We start from the raw sequence: 18,370 nt of genomic DNA, 5'->3' as shown, positions 1-18,370 counted from the left end.
CTATCCACATATACAAGCACAGAGACAATTTCAACCGAGAAGATGGATTCTATCTTAGCAATCATTGGAAAGATTTGATAAACCATTTCAGTTCTTAATTGATTGTTCACGCTTACAGTGGCTTTCAGACAGCATACATTATAAAAAATTTCGTTTCCCCCCTTCTCTTTTCAAAATATAGATGGACTAGTCCTGGGTAAACTGCCAAATCGCTGCGCGTGGCGCTAACGTTTTTTTTTATAAATAAATAAATGCGCCGTTTAAAAATTAATTTATGCAAACCAACACACCTGAAGATGACCGTTTGAGTTATGGTCGAAACGTCGTGAGAATTTTTTTGTTATATATATTTTATTATTTTGTTGTTTCTCTTCAACGTGACTTTACCGAAAAAACTAAGAATATATATTACTGCAGTCACGAAAGCTTTAAATCAAAACATGTATACTATTAAACAGATGCAACTGGGTGGCTTAAAGTAAAAGGCAAGACGTACGTGAACAGTGTGGGACCACAACTCACATTGAACACAGCAGAAATTTACGGTTTAACTGCAGGTTTTTGGGTAATATGTCAATGGACGATATTAAGTGTAAGTAATCCATTAATATTTAATTAATCAGCATCTGTTTGTTAATATCTAAGCAAAACACAGCTTTGGAAATGGCAGTTGCCCATGGTAAACGATAGAGAGAGTGCATGAGGGCGCGCGACCTCTGTGGAGACATCTCCGCCACATCTCCGCCACGTGCCATTCTGTAAAGTCATCAACGCTGAGCTCCAGCAGCCACAGCCTGGTAAGCACATGTGGACAATGGGAAAACTCAGCGTAGGGTGACATGTGAAACGAAATACCCCTATTCACTAATTTATGATGTTCACTAATTAATGAGTCTCGTGGATTCAGCTGGTCGCTTTGGAGCTATTCTATACATTAAATGTTATTCTGCATCAGACAAGATTTGAGACCATTGCAAGCATAAACCAAAACCCGCTTGTTCGGGTAATCGTAAATGCACTCTTGCTCTGACCAAAATTCTAAGTGAAGGGATTCACCATAGCCAAACCAGCACGGAGTAACACGGAGTGAACTAACATGGAGTAACACAGAGTAAACTAAGGGACGATAAACCAGCACGGAGTAACACGGAGTGAACTAACATGGAGTAACACAGAGTAAACTAAGGGACTATAATGGGGGAATGTTGGGAATGGGTTGGGAAGCCTGTGGGTAGATGCGAGAGTGATGGCAGACGTGGTGGGAGATTTGAGAAACCGTGCGCTCACCTGGATGAGAAGCCAGGTCATATTTAGAGCGCCGTCAGCTGGCTCACGGTCCACGCTGCCCTCGTAGGCATGACGAGACCTATGTAGGCTGCCCATGCGTGTTTTCTGTACATGGTTTTGTGAGAAAAAATAACCATTGACAAATGTCCCTTAATATTTTGCAATTTTAGCATTCATATTTAAAACTGTAAACTTGGCAAACACTTCTGCACAATTTCAGTAAATGTTTTGTGCTCGCCATTAGCCTTCTTGGAAACCTGAAACGTTTACCCAGAAACTTCGAGGCAATACCTTGAAATCTTATCTCACAGCCAGTTTAATAATTTAGCAAATTATGGAAAAATGAGATTCTTTGTTCTATTTATAAGAACATCTATGAGTAAATTCAACTCACGTTTTATTAAATGTATCAGACGGTGGTACAGATGGCACTCTTTGCTATCTTTATATTTCATAACCCTTGCAAATAATAGGATATATAAATAAGAGAGTGAAATATAAAATTTCATTGACTTTAGGAAAAAATAATACCACTGTGGCAATGCTTATATTCCTTCCGTGCCACACTAACTTGTGGCGTTGCTTGATTTGACAGTGATATAGCGGTTAACAGTCATAAGCCCAGTGGTCATAAGTTTATCCAAGATGAACCCACTGGAGGTAATAATGAGGTGCTTATAATGAGTAATGTTTGTCGTGGTAATTGATCTGCTGTCCCTCACCCTGCAGTGAGTCATGTTCCAGCGAGGCCAGTACCCAGCAGTACGAGCGACAGAACGACAGAGGGAGCCCTTTGCGCTGGCGCAACGAAGGTGGCTCTCCCCAGGGCCTGGCCCAGCGCTTGCCGCTCGCGCATTCCACGGGCAGCATCGACCAAATCGTTGCGTCCCCCGCGCGGTGGACGCCCCGCAGCCGCACCGACTCGGCCTACAGCTCCCTCTCCACGCCGCAGCCGGGGGCGGACGCCGGGGCCGACGGACCTCCGGCGGCCTCGCGGGTGTGCCGGGGCTGTGCCGGCGGCCTACGTCCCGTCGCGGGATGCCGCCACTTTTCATCTGCGGAAAATCTCCTGGGCTCCTCGCAGCCCTCGCCCGCATGGGAGGACGGCACCCGCCAGCCGGAGGGGCCGCCCACGGGCGAGCTGGCGGCCCGCGAGCGAACCCTGCGACGCGTGAGCGCCACCTCGGACCTCGCGAGCCACTCCGCAGCGAACAGGTGGCAGAAGGCGGCCGCGTCGTCGCCCCCGGTGCCACCGGCACGAAGGGACAGCCTCCGGTTGAAGCGGCACCTGGACCGGGGCTCCCCATTGTGCGGCACGGCACAGCCGGCCACGCTAGCCGTGTGGTCGCACCAGATCCACCGCGTCGTTTCGGGACCCGTGCAGCCCAACAGGCCGTTGTTCGCCGACGTGGACGTGAGTCCCGTCGGTACCCACGGCGGGGAGCCGGACAGGGAGAGCCGCTGCGTGCAGCGCACGGACAGTAAGGCCGCGCATGCGCAGCAGAAGGTGATGGCGCACGCAGCGGATCACCGACTCGGAAGCGGCAAACAGAAGCCTGCGGTACCGGCCAGACCCTCCAGAAAAACTTTCCACAGTCCGCGCGCGGATGTGTGTGCACCGGAGGACAATGCGACCCAAGTTTCACAGAATGGCATTTACAAGGAAAACAGGCAACAGGCTGGACATGGGGGGACATGCGTTGGAAATGAAGGCATCGTAAGTGGTGGGGTTTCAGCCGCCTTTTTGCATCAAGAAGATCATAACGGCAACTACAAGTCATCGCACAGCAACAACGCAGCGCCACTGCCGGCTGATAGTTTTCTGGGAAGCGGCGACGTGGCCGGAACGCTTGGACTAACAGGCAACGTTTACAACATCGTCCGGGTTCATTCACCCAATGATATGAGCAGAATTGGACCGAATGATTTTGCACAGCTCCGACGCACTGAAAATTGGGGACTGGACTCTCCTTTCCATCATGATAACTTGATGCACTCTAGAGAGGCCAGTGAGACGAGTGTAAATGATGTGAACTATCGGTCAAATTGTGCGGAGTCCGCTTTTGGCTCCGCGCATTCGGAGAGGTTTTTCTGCATGACGGCACAGCAGGTGCCCGAGCCTGGCACGCCGGCTGGCAGGGCCCGTACGGACCCAGCGGGAGACGCCTGGCCATGTGCCACTCCCGCAGAGCAGCAGTTCCGGGCCTACAGGCTCAGGGGCCAAGAAGACGGCAGCTACTGTCGGCGCTCGGTGGAGCCGTCCACTCCGCACTCTGCTGCTGCCCCACACCCTCGGCACAAGACTGTCGACAGGACCAGGAGCAAAAGCAGCTCGGAGCTCAACAGCTCTGCGAGCAGCAGAGATCTGGCGACTGACCACAGGCGGGCGCATGCAAGCTGGAAAGAGCACGACGACTCGTTTTCTGGTAGTTCCGGTTCTTTCAATCAGAGGTCATTTTCTTCTGAAAATGTCATCAGTGCTGAAAAAACCCCGATGTTGCACTTGTTATCGAAGGGCTACAGCAACGCATCCGGCAGTGATACAGTTATTGATAATCTTGCATCGCCGATTAAATATCCATCACCGCTGCATATGCATTCCAGGAATTCTCATGGTGCCGTGGCTGGTGGTGCTGCGATGGAGATGGCACAAAAGGCGAATCTGTCTGGACTCCGAAGCAGAAGTGTGGAGCTGATTGATAAAGAAGGCAATCGGGAAGACAGTAATATTCCTTCAGCCAGCGATGAGGCATTCACGAGCTCTTACAGTCAGAGCATTAAGGCAGCACAGTCCAAGGTATTATCAGCAACCTCATTTAGTCGCAAAGACCTTAACTTTAAACCTGTGCAGGCTCCGCTTCTGTCCAATTTTTCTGGTTGTAATAAGACCACTAGATGGAATCACCTTCCAAGCTCAGGACAAACTCCGCATCCAAAACCCCAAAAGATGGAGCATCCGGTTCAGCAAATGAGCCTGGAGAAGCCAGCACCACCACAAACACTGGACATGGAGACAAGTGCACGTGCGTTCCATCCGTACGCCCAGAAGCAGCTGAGTGCAGAGATGAAGAAACGCTCATACTCTGAGCCTGATAAGCTGCACGAGATTGCCCGACTCGCCCTGGCACCCGTACGCAGAATCGACGCACCGTGCACGGATCCCGACAATGAGTGGAGTAGCTGCGTGGATCACAGGAAGAGGCCGGAGCATGAGCACGGGGGAGGCAGCAGCGCACTTCAACACAGACCTGTGCTCTCCCGGCCGCCACTCCGCGAACAGCAGCACAACGCCCTGGCCGCCTTCATGGAGAGGAAGACGGGGAGGAAGCCCACTACCAAGGAGACTCACCCTCTCAGTGCACCGCCTTGCGAAACCACTCGCAGGTTCTTAACGCACCAGCCAAACTCGTATGAGTACAGGAATTCATCGAACAATCTGGAGTCGGGCAGCCACAGTGGAAGTGACTCCACTCCCAGCCCCTTGTACAGACCCACTGCACAGCAAATGTCAATGTCTGAAATGAACTTGAACCACTCTGCCCTGAGGGAGCTCAATAGCAGGGAAGATGGAGTGCAGAATCTTTCCAGCAAACCATCCGATTCACTTTATTTCTATCAGCATAAAGCTCATCATCCTCGTCCTCGTGGGGAATTGATGACCGCGTCCAACTCCAACAGGAAGGCTGACAAGTTTCCCTCGGCAGAAGATCTGCTGGAACGACCCAGCCACCCCGTGCACGTCCGCTCCCGGTCCTCGCCATCCGACCGCATCGTGCATCTGGTGAGTTGGGGAAGCGCAAGCAAGGCTCGAGTTCACCACTGGTTTTGTTTTAGGAGTCAACCATGTGGTAGGCTGCATTCCAGCATGAATCTGGCATTTCTCCCAAACTTTAAATAGGTCGTGGCATTTGGGAAAAGATTAACAGGGACAGGATGGTGAGACAGTACCTGCGTGTTTTTTTTTTTAACGCAGTTTGATTTTCTTTGCTCATTGCAAGCCACCGCGATGGTCTGCGGCATGACTGGGATTCCACACAGCGTGTGGGACAGCTGCGGCTCACTTGAAAGAGTCTCTCATGCCGCCTGCTGACTCCGTCGCAATTGCAGCAATCGGCTCTTTAGAATCATCGAGACGCACTTCATGGCAGGTGGCTTCACAGAGATGGGAATGTCTCTTGAGGGCCCTCAAGTGGGGGGGCCTTCGAGAGCCCCCCATTGGAGAGCCCCCCAGCTGTCGTCATGCGGTGACGGCGCCACTTGCGAACTTTTGACTTGCACTGACCGCTTGATGAGGCCACAGCAATCACAGCGACACATTATGTGTACACTTGTGATCGCATGCTTTACATTTTATCGCAATTGTGCTGCTGTGAGGAATCTTATTTCACTTGGTCAATGAAGAACAACTATATTCGTGGTTCTTTCGGTTTTATATAAAAATATAAAACAATAAAATGTTATTGTTTTATATTTTTATTATTTTATTGTTTCCCTTCTACGTGACTTTACCGAAAGAACCAAGAATATGAATCCCTGGAGTCACGAAAGCTTTAAATCAGAAGAACAACTATTTGAGATGCACTTGGAAGTGATTTAGCCATTTAAACTCACCTACTCACCCAAATGTTATAGTTAAGGGAGTGCTCAGTTCTATGCTCAATGGTTTGGTGTTCGTAGCTGCAGTCGCAACACAGGAGAGAGTCTCTGATTTTCCACATGCACTAGGTGACTGATGTTGTGAGATAGAGTGCTGCAAGTTGTGGCCCCAGGGCACAGAACTGCTATGACTACATTTGGCTTCTCTTTCCCAGCACCGTCCAGTGCTCCCTCTTGCCAGGCCGAGAGTGGTCTACACTTATCCTGTCTCAGTATTGAAACTAACTCTGTTGGGTTTGCCCAAATGAAGTGAAGGGACAATTGATACGGTTCCCTTTACTCAAGTGGCGAATGGACTCAAACCACCGCCTCACTGCTCCTAAGAGGCTGATGTAATCGCCGGATGTGAGTCGGGGCGTGAGCACGTAGAGGTGGACGCTCGTCAAGGTGGACGCTCGTCAAGGTGGACGCTCGTCTGGGTGGACGTTCGTGTGGGTGGACGCGTCGCCCCCCCAGCGAGTATGAGGAGTTCCGCGGGGCCACCGCTCTGTTTCCAGTGCCCACCCTGGTTGCCTCCCACCCAGACTCTTGCCCCTCCCCCCCCCCACCCCCCACCTAACGTTGTGCAAACATTATAAGCACTTTATTAGGCGTAATGCAAGTCTCATTGACCATTATTGAACGGTTATAAACATTTGAACTTAATTTAGTGTGCATTTCCATTTCATTTGAAGGCGCACAATTGCTATCAAGTTTTTTTGTAGCCATAAAGCTTATGGTGCCATTCAGGTAAACAAGACATACATACAGTTTGAGAATAGTTGCACATTTGGCTTTAAACTCTGACTCAGGGGTGGCTTTTGCTGCTGCTGCAAGTCTGGGTGTTGTCTTGTAGTTTTAGTTTGGTGTTTTCATTGACCAATTATTTTTGTTTAAATTCATTTTAATATCACAATTTTTTTATTGCAATTTCCCTTCATTAGAATTTTAACATTCTCCTCTACCTTTATGCTCATGAACTGCTTGCAAATAAAAAAAATCCAAAGAGAATCCAAATCATGAGGAGGTTTTTGCATTTCGGCAACTTCAGCCAGGCAATGGTGGTGCAACATTGCCTGTATTCCCGCCCTGTGGAGGCAGCGAGGGATGGTGGATCGCACAAATTTTATGAAACTCCCTTCCTGTGGGCGTCGAGGAGGATCCCTACCCTGGCTTATGACTGCCGTCTCCTCTCTCTACTGTGCGGCCGTGCATTATAAGTTGAAATTATTATGTCAGTGGTGAAAAGGCATGTGTCGGTGAATTGCAGAATGAGTACATTTATTTTACAAAATATGTAAACATTATACCGTTAATAATAAGTGCACTTCTCTAAATTGCATGAGACACAAACAAATACTAAACACAGGGATGCTGGCACTCGCACACAGACATACACACGAAGACAAATATCACCCGTATAGCCTTATCAGACTTTTGGGGCAAGTGCTGTTAGTGAGCACCTATGAAGGTTGGCACGGCACATAAGGCGGTGGGTTTCCAGCACCAGGCCTGGCCGCCTTTGTCTCCCGAGTGGCGATGTTTACTCACCTCACCAGGTACCAAGTGTGAATTAATGAAAATGCACACATATACGCTGGAGGAAAACAAATGTCCACAAGTGGCTTCAGCAGGCGAGCCAATCAATAGCACAGCTGCAGCGCTTGCTCGTAGCACTCACCGGCCTGCATCAAGCGGCAGTAAGTGTGCGCAGGTGCAAGCGGCAGGCGCAGGGAATGTCACTAGGAATGTTTTCCTAGGGAACAGGCCTTGCGGTGGTCTTTAGCTTGGCCGTGTCTCTGCTACGCACAACAGCGCACATGCCCACGCAGACATTTCATATGTGTAACCTTTCGACGTGCCAATGTGTGTTTCTGGCCTTGTGCTGTTGCGCGTTGAACGCTTTGTGCTGCTTGTGATGCAGAAAATCGCGTGCTCCGTGCTGAGACCCGTGTTGCGCCGAGTGCCCCTGCCATGTATTTTTTCTGCTCTTGTCTCATGCTGGGTCTGTCATGCAGGAGCCGACGGATGGGGAACTTGGTGTCACCAAATTTAGCTGCATGCTCGTGCCGGCCTCCCGAGGGCATGAAACGCAACATGGGCCCATCCCTGCTAGGTAACCTCAAGGAATCCCTTTTTTGATAAATGACTGTTGGGCTTCAGTTTCACGATGGCATGTGATATATGAGCATCATTGGTTCCTTTTAACACCGCGCCTCCCATGCAGGACTTCTCGACCGCCTTGCAGCAGTATAGCCAATGAGACCCCCAGTAGCAGCTGTCGTCTCTTTGGCGTAAGGTAAACACAGCACCGGCCAACCAGTGGGCAATCAGACTGGCAGTAGGGGGCGTTGTTGCTGTGTGGCTTAAGTGATTTGGGAATATCGAAAACGTCCACTGTGAAGCATACGGTCCGTGGGATTGATGGTTAATCCACCCGTAATACTAACGAGGGCGGCCGCTCGTCTCGTACCACCAACCTCTACAGCAAGCTGTGCACACTGGGCCACGTCACCGCCCCATGACGGCTACAGTGACGTTTCTTGCTGTGTTATGCTAGCTCGGGTGTTCTGATGATGTCTGTACTGCCACACACTTGTTTGACGTCGTATGTTAAACACGTAGTTCGGAGTTTGAAGAACATTGGCCTCATCTCTCTCGTGTAGAGACGCGGAGTAGATCATCAGTGGTGCCTTTTTTTCATATTCAAGCAAAAGGAAACTGCACTTCCACAAAAATGCCCCTAATTGATACATCGCTCGCACAACTGGTTGTACGTTGGCGTTGTCGTTGCAGTATTTTTTTTTTTATATTGGTGCAGCCTGGCGAGGGGATCTCTAGACCCCAATGTGCAGTGTCCCCCTCCCCAGCACCAAGTGGTGAATTCATAGAGTGACCACCACTACCTTTGTTTTCTTATCTGCGATGAAAATCGTAATGTGCAAGAGCCATATCAAGCCAGTGTGGCACGTTAATGTGCCTGTGTAGAACGAGTCCCAGTGAGGACCCCCAAACAGCACTTGCTCTGTGTGCATGACCATCGACACACATTTGTCTTCCTCTGGGATCGTGGAGCGACCTCGCTCCCCATGTTCTGTGCCTCTCTGTCGGAACGTCCGTCAGTGGCTGTAATTTCGACTGCAGTGAAGGAATGCTGATCCACATAGCACATTTGGTGAACTGGAGCCAGATGATGATTGAGCTGGGCACAGAATCTCGACTCTCACAGAGCAACTTTTCCCTTGGATCACTGGTGGCTTAGGCTAGTTTTGTCACTGGACCTATGTAAATTGACATTGGATGATAAATAATTAAATCACTTTCATAATTTACCTTAAAATGTAAAGCACAGAACACGCATACATCCTCAAATTGTAATTCACTGTGGACGTTTTTTGTTGTCTTTCTCCTGCACCTCTGATTAGCACGGTTGGCTATGTAACGTGCAAAATAAGTTATACATACATACGATTTAAACTTACACGAAAACTTTTTGGTTTAATGTGTCTTGCACGTGTTATATTTTCGGGTGTTTCGAAGCTGTCTTATTCACCTGTTTCTGCCAAACATGTCATCCTCTCACACAACGCAGAGAAAAGGAATTCGGAGTGTATCCAGTGCCTTCGGGGACCAGGCAAAGCAGCACCAGCAGCAGCACTGAGAAGGGGGAATCGAGCTCACAACCGAGAGGTGTCGGGGATCATGCTCGATCCTTCGGAGTTCACAACCCGCGATGGTCCAAGCAGCTGCCAGAACATCACGGAGATGAGAGGACATTTCCAGACATGACTTTCATAGGCTCGGAGAGCTGTAATTCGTTGTGGAATGATGGCGGGAATTCAGTAGCAAGCCAGGTCCTTTCTAGAGCGAAAGAGAGGGCAAGAATCAAGACTCAGCAGGATCACTTACCGGCTTCTGTTGCAGAAGCTGTCCCCCTCGGACAGAAGAACCCAGCGAGGTCACTATCAGCATTTGAAGACGAAACGAGCCGTGGGGATTTAGACAATGAAGCCAAGGTTTTGCTGGTAGAACACGAAGGCCATAAAAGCCACGCAAGATCAGAGGGGCACATTGCTCATCCAGATGCTAGAGATTTAGAACTGACGGAGTCGGCAGTAGCTGCAGGTCCTATGGACAGCCTCGTGGAGGAAGCAGAGCTGATGAACCCTTCACCTCCACCTCGGCCTCCACTCCCTCATCCAGAAAGCCTAGGCTGGAGGCCAGCTGTTAAAAATGGTCAAGTGCAGTCGGATATCTTAAAATCTCAACACACGAGCGCTTCTGCATCATCTGGTGGGAGTTCTCAGACTCGCATTCTGTTATCTCAAAATCCAGACTCTCCATTTACACCATCTTCCCAGAATGAAGATGGTGACGATGATGTTTTCATGGATGTGGGGAGGGCATTCCATCCACCCGTACCACAGCCTCCCGGTTCTCTGCACATATCTCTGTGAGTGCTGCATTGTCCACAACACTGCCCATGTGCCCCACGAGTGCCTTCATCGTTTTCAGCTGCAGCATTTAACATAAGATAACTTAAGCCACAGATACTCCACTGCTGAGAAAATGATTCCAGGGTCATTTTCTCACTCGTACTCTGTTGTTGTGGCTGTGTGGGCCACAGGAAGACAACATGCAGAGTGCACCAATACCTATATCAGCAGAGTTGTTATTCGGATGTATGAGCAGTGGGCACATTTACAATCTAATTCATATTGCTATGTAGGCAGTAGTTGTGTTATATGCAGTATTGCTTAGCTCATGTTTTTGCGCTACATGGATAATCGCTGGACTGCATGAGGTAATGAATGCTTACGCGTTGTCTAATGGTCCTCAGTTGCTAACTGAAATGTACCTGGTGGAGCCCAGAGCTGTAACACACCCGGAGGCTTGGGCAGCAGTTTTGGCAGCAGTTCTCACCATTGGTTGTGTCGATTGGTTCACCAATATCACTTATAGATGCCGTTAATTAAAACTGGTATTAAATTATATTTGTAATCGTGCATATTTAATTAATGAATCTGTTAATTCCTTTGAGAATCGGTGTAAAAAACACCATTCTTAAGTAAAATGATGAGGATGGCTGTTAATGAGCAGACCTCATTCAACACCTCCTCTGGCCTGGTGGCTCAGTGGTTGAGTGAGCGGCTTGCAGTCAGAAGCTTACAAATTTAATTCCAGGTTTGGGGTTGACTCGGCCCATCATCCCTCCATGGTCGATAAAATTAGTAAAACTTTGTTGGGAAGTCAAAATGGTTGTGTTATGGATAGTCGTCCCCTGCCATAGTAATGAGGAATTACACTACTCGCTTCGGGCTGTAAACATGACAGGAGCACTGACTGCCTCTTCATACGTGGAAGTCACTTTTTTATTCAAGGAAGGCCGATGCACATTTTACAGAGTTCCGTAAATTTCCACATTTTTCACGATTTAAATTCGATTTCTGTTCACTTCATTGTTTTTGGCCCGTGACCAAAGCTCTTGGAACGTGCCTGGTCCTTTGAGACTTGGAAGCTAAGCAAGTTTAGGCCTGAATAGTGCTTGGATGGGTGGTAGTAACCATTGTGGAGTGGAGAGCAGTGCAGCCAAAGCTCCCTCACCTTCACCACCCTGTGGTGAAGTAGGGTCAGATAACCCTCACAGCCCACGTGGTGTACAGAGGCCCTCATCCAGCAGTGGATTGACAAACGAGCTGTACATTCATATGCGTACACGTGCACGTTGTTTGAACATGTACTTCTGAAACCGAGCGTCGCCTTAGCAAAAGCATTCACATGCGGTGCAATGTGCTTTGTCTTCCAGGGAGAACGCCTCTTCCTTTGGGGAGCAAACCAGCCGGTCCCAAACTGGCGTCTGCTCCCCTGCGCCCAGTCACCCTGCCTCCTCCGTGCCGCCCAGTGAGGGAGCTGTGGACGTGGGGATCGGCGACTCCGCTCTCCGCACTAGGACCCCCAAGAAGGAGCCGCAAGGGGCAGCCAAGCAGGGGGAGCCAGCCGTCCCCGAGGCCACGCACGACGCGGTGCCAGGTGCGTGTTTATCTTCTCCCCTTTCTCTGTCTGATGGCGTGTGGGTTCTCTTCGGATTTTTTTTTGGTTTTCTACCACATCGTATAAACACTCATTGAATTGATTCATACTTGATTTTTGGTTGAGGCCACATAGTGATCTGACCAAATGTATGTCATTAAGTACCCTCCACAACCTGACAGCCAAATACATGTATTGTCCTGTAGTGTTCAGCTCACACCAGTATGTTGAAACAATTTTCACAAATAAATGTATCAATTAGGTATACAGCGTTTCGTGGTGCTGTACCGAACATCACCAGGACAAGATCCAGGATGTCAGAGGAATAATTCAAGAAATTTGAATAATTCACTGTGTTGGCCAAACATCCCTATATAGTGCCATAGAGCTTAGGCAATTGTTGGCGCCGAAGTGATAGGTGACGTATATGACAATGCTGCTATGGCAATGCTGGGTTCTTTCTCCACGTCACCGAATCACAGGAGAAGCTCAAAGGGGCGGCTCAGAGGATTAAACCATCAGAGGAGGAATGGCGACCTTCTGGGTTCCATATCCAGTGTGTGATTGCATTCTACCAACCCATCATATATATTTATAATGATTTGTCATGGGTGTTTGTATTTTGCTAACCTTTGCATTCATGCAGAATAAGATAAAATCCAGATGTGTTATGTCAGTTGAACTGGCTGGGGTGTAATAAAGACAAGCGAAACGTTGTTCATCTGAACGAGGCAGCTCAGGCCGCCGCGAAAACCGCACGAGAGTCGCTCTGTCATTTAAATCTATACAGAGACGGCGTGCGCACCACTCGCTCGTCCTACGCAATGTGGCCCAGCTGAGAAGTGATTGAGCACAAGGACAGAGTGTGGCTCGATGGTGCTCGGGGAGGTGCATCTCTCTGTGCACAAGGGGTTCAGCCCTCGGCACAGGTGTAGTGAGTCCAACTGAGACGCAGACGTTGTTATTTACAGGCAACACTTTTATTTTAACATCAACACGTTAACACAAAGGGGTAACTGCCCCTTCACCAGGTACAGCCTAGGTTGGTGACCACCCAGCTAACTACTCTATACGTAGGAGTTACAGCGACGAAGGGTCAGACCCTTACTCGGGTCCCCGACCACGTGTTGATGCCTCGTAGAGCTTCCAGCTTGTAGACGTGGAGCTTCCAGCTTGTAGAACTGTAGAGGTGTTAACTACTCACTGTTCAGTAACCTGCATTGCCACTAGGTATCAAAGGGGCAGTGCAGCGTTACCTCTGTGTACAAAACGGTTGGGGTCAGACGAGGTGAAGTGGATCATAGCCACAGTTTTGTAAGAACCAATCAGACAGTTCCACGTGGGAATGTGGGAATGGTTACACCTGGCCACAAACGGGTATAAGAAGGGTGAGCGCGGAGAGCGCGGGGAGTTCTCATGAAGACCGAAGCCCGGGCTGAAGATAGCCAGGACCCTGGACCCAGCCTTCCAGCCCTTCTGAGGGCTAAGGCTCGGCGCATCCAGTGGTCAAGACCCGCCGGGCCAGCGGTGGGTCAGATAGCCTCCCCTAGGTCCCAGCCAGAGGACTCTAGGATAGCGGTAGACTCGAGAGTAAGTCCTGGCAAGACAGGAGGCTGTACCTCCTTAGGTTAGGAAGAGACCTGTGTGTAGGTCACACTAAGTCCGGAGGCTGTACCTTCTTATGGTATCAAGTGAGGGGACCGTATACACCTCTGTGTGTTAAGGAAGTATTACAATAAACAGAGTATGCCTCCTAAGAAGTTTATTCGTCATTATAAACACTACAGAACGAAGAACCCCGGTCCCTCTCAGGGACCCACCTTATATCCTCCCGGGTCGGGGCCGCTCCGCCCTTGGCCCCGCCCGCCTTGTTGAGCGTTCTAGCTCCCTCTCGATCCATCTCGAGAGCTCTCCCCGGACACGTGGTCACCCCCTAGCGCCCCCACCTGGGGGCCTCTCTGTGGACACTCCGGATCACGTGTCTACGGGGTCAACCAGAGTGCCATGGCCCGGGGCAACCCTGCCCCTGGGCTGACACTCTCCCAATTCCCCTTGTGGGAGCCCGCACTACGCGCTATGCTTGGTGCCCGCGCTATCCCAGCGCTCGCCAAGCCCCGCTAGGGCTGGTACTATACCCGCCTACGGGGTGTACGCGATGATGGTGCATCGCACGCCGTCCTGTGCTAGAGCCAGCCTCACACAGCAACACACACGGTGCTGTCCGCGATGTAGGGACATCGCACGCCACGGCCTTCTCGGGCCGGCACCATACAGTGACATCCCTGATGTCACTACACAGGCGTTAAAACCAGGCACTTTAATTCTACTAAATCATATTGAAATCATTAAGAACCTCTATCACTGATATATATATGTAGAGTGTATGAATATGATAGTGTAGACCTTGTATTCCACGTGGATAGTCTAGGACTATTATTGTTTTTCGGCCTTGCGCAAGGTTGCATTTAGCGTTGAAAAATCAGCAGGAATTTAAATATTTTAGCAATTTGTACTTATATATCAGCATGCGACCTCCTAAGCCAGTACCAAAATATGATAATAGGTTTTCCCCTTTTTTCTGGCAAAAAACAGGTGTTCAGATGTTAAAACACCAAACTGAAACCTTTTACAAGGAATCATGTCTGCGGTGTTAGACCAGAGGACGCCAAAAGGCCTTTTGGCATCCTCTGGTCTAACACCGTTTGAGACGAGGCTCGAAAGAAAGCTGTCTCTGGTGTGGACCAATCAGTTTCAAGGACAATGCATATATTATCAGAGTATATTTTTTGTTTGCATTCTGACCACAAGTATTGTGGTTAATGCAGAAATGATTCCTTGTAAAAGGTTTCAGTTTGGTGTTTTAACGTCTGAATACCTGTTTTTTGCCAGAAAAAAGGGGAAAACTTATTCTCTTGTACTTATATACTTTATTTGTTTTCGTGACCTTTCATTCAGTTTCTTCTCCAATAACGCAGTTGTTACATTCCTGAAGAACAGCGCGTTATCGAAAAATCGCGTTAATTGGAATTAAGCAGTTACGGGTAGTAGATTTTCGAAAACACCAACATGACTGACATTTATCTTGATAATTTGTTACATTATTGTTGATTTTTACGTGTTCTTTTATAATTACAGTGTCTTACACAGTATATTTGGTAAAGCACAGTCTGCGATAATATGTGAGATGCATTTGCAGGCCGAACAAAGAAGCGTGGGTAGCATCTAGAAGCATTCACGAGCATCGCGCCTTGTGCGATGCTATGCCGAGGCAGCCATACATCCGCCTATTCCTATTCGCGCGACTTAGTTCTGTTCACTCAGTCGCGTTATATCCAATTCACATCCGCGTTATAAAAAATGTGTTCCCTAATACATTAATCGCATTATGTCCAATTCGCGTAATAAAAACACAGCAGCGTTATAGCAGAACAGACTATACTTGAACTCGTATCAGTGTTTATATTGTTTGTTCTAACTTTTTGATCTACCCCTACTGGACGTCTGTAAAAAAGAGCTTCATAGCCCTTCCAATTCCTCCAGTGTAAATAAGGAATCTGATAAGAGTAAAGGGCTCGTAATCAGAAAGTCACATGTTACCAAACGGGCCCATTCATTCCGAATGTTATTTCACGGGTTTTTAACTCAGAACCCATCCTATAACAATCCCTTTCTCTAAAAACACACAAGATCGATTTCATAGATGCCATTTTTTACCATTGCCATGGGGCGATATCCGCCTGTCCTAATCAGATTTCTCTTACCGCTTTGTTGCAGGAGAACGTGGTCAGTCTGCCCTGCTCACTCCGATTGCCGGACGTCCACAACAGCGGCCCAGGAAGAGGAGACCTAAGCCGGTACCGGATGTGGATGAGCGACTTGCCAGGGAGCTGCTGGTGGCTGTCATGAAAGCCATGGCCGAAGTTGAGCCAGGGGTTGGATTTCCCGACCTCCTGCTGCCCGAGAACCAGGCACACGCTGCTGCACACATGATGCAGGAGTTCTTCCCAGAGATGGAGGAAGCACTGGAGGAGGAGGAGGAGTGGGAGGAGGAGGAGGACAATCACCGCCCCCCCTCACAAACGTAGGACTGCCATCAAGCGCACTGCTCACTTCAGACACGTGTAGCACTCGTTCACGTTGCGCTCACATATTAACACAAGACGTGCCAGTTGTGGGATTTGTTTGATCATACTTCACCACGTTGATCACTTGGTGACGGTGGTGAGGGAGAACCGGTTTGGATAATACTCACTTCTGATTTAGCTAGGTTTCGGTGCGCAGTGTGCAAACCACTGCACTACCCTTCCGAAAGTGAAATGTACTTCTCATTTATGAATCAAATTTCTTTTTGCAAGTCTTGAGGCTCAGTGAGGTGATTATTTCTATATGTGTAGAACTTATTTCGCACTGTATGTAGACAACCATGCTTATCGGAGATTCTTGCTAGAACACTTATCATTGCTCACCACACAGGCCTATTGTTAGATTGAATCGGGGTTGCTGAGAACAGGCCTTAAAAACCCAAGATGCCAAGCAGACCAGCAACAAAAAGTGCGATTTAAGGTGTAATATATACATGATGAGAGAAGGCAAGACAGCTAATTGCACGAAGAGGATAATTTAAAGTTTAGATTTTTAAAAATGATTTTGCCACTGTAAGCCGGTTACAGGTGTCTGTCCTCTATATCATATTTCTGTGAGAGAGTAGGAGTGGCATTGAAGCCTCCACTCCCATGACATTGTAGAGCAAAGGGCCTCACCATAGCATTGGCCTCGATGAGAATGGCCGACATTCTCCCTGTACTTGGGGAGCCTTGCTCTGGCCTGGCAGGCTCCTGAGCACATTATCTCTCCCACGCATCTCTGCAGAGGAGACGAAGCGTGCGCGAACATTCCGTGCCTTCCTTGGCATCGTAAGGTCGGACACTGCCGTGGTGGTGCCTCTCCTCCCGCGTTACGTGGTCTGGGCGTGACACCGGGGAGTATAGGACTCGCAGCTCGAGATGTCGTTGTCCTGAGACTTTTCATTGTCTCACCTGTCACTCCACTCCCTGTAAACACATGGGGCAACATCACAAACGAGTTCCAGGTGTGCCGCCGCAGCGTTGTCTCGTGGTGTCGCTGGGATACGACCGATTGGCGGGTGTCACATGAGTGCAGTCCGAGTAACGTGTAGTTAGACTTTCACCTCGCACACCTGGTGGCATTCTCTCAGGAGGAGCATACGTGGGAATTGGATGTCTGCGCTACGTGTGCGATTGCAACAAATCGGAGTGAGGGATAGGCGGAGGGAGCGGCATTGTACACGGGTTTCACAACGTGTCATCTCCATCTCTTGGTTTCTGCTGCAACCTGTGGAGAGCACTCTGAGCATCTCGTCTCCCAGCAGACTGGTGTACGATCGTGCAAGCCCGAGCAGAGCGTCCAGCGCATCTCCACAGCCCTGCGACACCTCCACGCCAAAATCTGCCCCTGATGAGCAGACGTGTTGCAAGGAGGGCCCCCAAAACAGCGCTGGGGACAATGACAACCCTCCCAGCCAGGCAGCAGACGTGGACATCACCAACATGAAGGTTGTGCCACATTGCAAAGCATTCTTTCTGACTCCATTAAACCTTTAATGTTCACGGAGATAAGTTCCTATAGAATGGCAGGAATATTAATTCTGCTAATATGAATACGTAAAGCATATGAGGAAAATTCAATTTAACATGTAGGCTTTTGCGACCAGTATTATTCATAATGAAGGATTTTGGGTTAGATCGCATTATTAATTAGTAAAAAAATGTGTCACATTGGCAAAAGACAAATATTTCACAACTTTAGCCCACCGGTGTGTTGAAGAGTGGATCCATAACATTTACAATTTGAGTACGACGTTTCGTTATATTGGACAGATGGGACGTAACATTAGCGTAAGACTAAAAGAACACCAAAGGAACATTAAATTCTCCCAAATACAGCTGTCAGCAGTGGCAGAGCATGCTTGCCAGAAAGGACATTCAATTGATTTTGATAACGTTGAAGTGTTATGCAGAGCTAATTATTACTGGCCAAGATTAGTTAGAGAATCAATTGAAATTGAGAAGAATTCAAATAATTTTAATCGCTGTGATAGCTAAAGACTCAGCGTAACCTGGAAGCGTTTTATTAAGTAATACACATCACATTGCAATTCCTTACAGGTGAGTCACATGCTAAGTGGCTGATTACTTATCTATTACATAATTACTCTTTGGTTTTGATTTAAAGCTTTCGTGACTGCAGTAATTCATATTCTTAGTTTTTTCGGTAAAGTCACGTTGAAGAGAAACAACAAAATAATAAAATATATATAAAACAATAAAAAATTCTCACGACGTTTCGACCATAACTCAAACGGTCATCTTCAGGTGTGTTGGTTTGCATAAATTTATTT

At 48.5% G+C, this 18,370-nt stretch overlaps 1 protein-coding gene across 2 annotated transcripts in view; it reads left to right on the top strand.

Moving 5' to 3' along the window:
- Positions 1-18,370, top strand: part of LOC116941184 (protein Shroom3-like) — a 77,251-nt gene that overhangs the window by 46,318 nt on the left and 12,563 nt on the right. Inside the window, exons 3-9 of one of the 2 annotated variants that reach the window (XM_076066403.1) lie at positions 2,017-4,671; positions 4,966-5,068; positions 7,941-8,038; positions 9,515-10,375; positions 11,729-11,952; positions 15,727-16,033; positions 17,342-17,525. In XM_076066403.1, the coding sequence (XP_075922518.1) occupies positions 2,017-4,671; positions 4,966-5,068; positions 7,941-8,038; positions 9,515-10,375; positions 11,729-11,952; positions 15,727-16,033; positions 17,342-17,525 (4,432 nt within the window). Of the gene's footprint in view, positions 1-2,016; positions 5,069-7,940; positions 8,039-9,514; positions 10,376-11,728; positions 11,953-15,726; positions 16,034-17,341; positions 17,526-18,370 lie in introns of both variants that reach the window. The other variant, XM_032951936.2, reaches the window with a different exon arrangement.

This window comes from Petromyzon marinus, chromosome 11 (genome assembly GCF_048934315.1).
Source record: "Petromyzon marinus isolate PM22_M1 ecotype Great Lakes invasive population chromosome 11, UKy_Petmar_22M1.pri1.0, whole genome shotgun sequence".
Taxonomy (NCBI): domain Eukaryota; kingdom Metazoa; phylum Chordata; class Hyperoartia; order Petromyzontiformes; family Petromyzontidae; genus Petromyzon; species Petromyzon marinus.
Note: the sequence above shows the minus strand (reverse complement) of the source record. Positions and strands in the feature narration are given on the sequence as shown.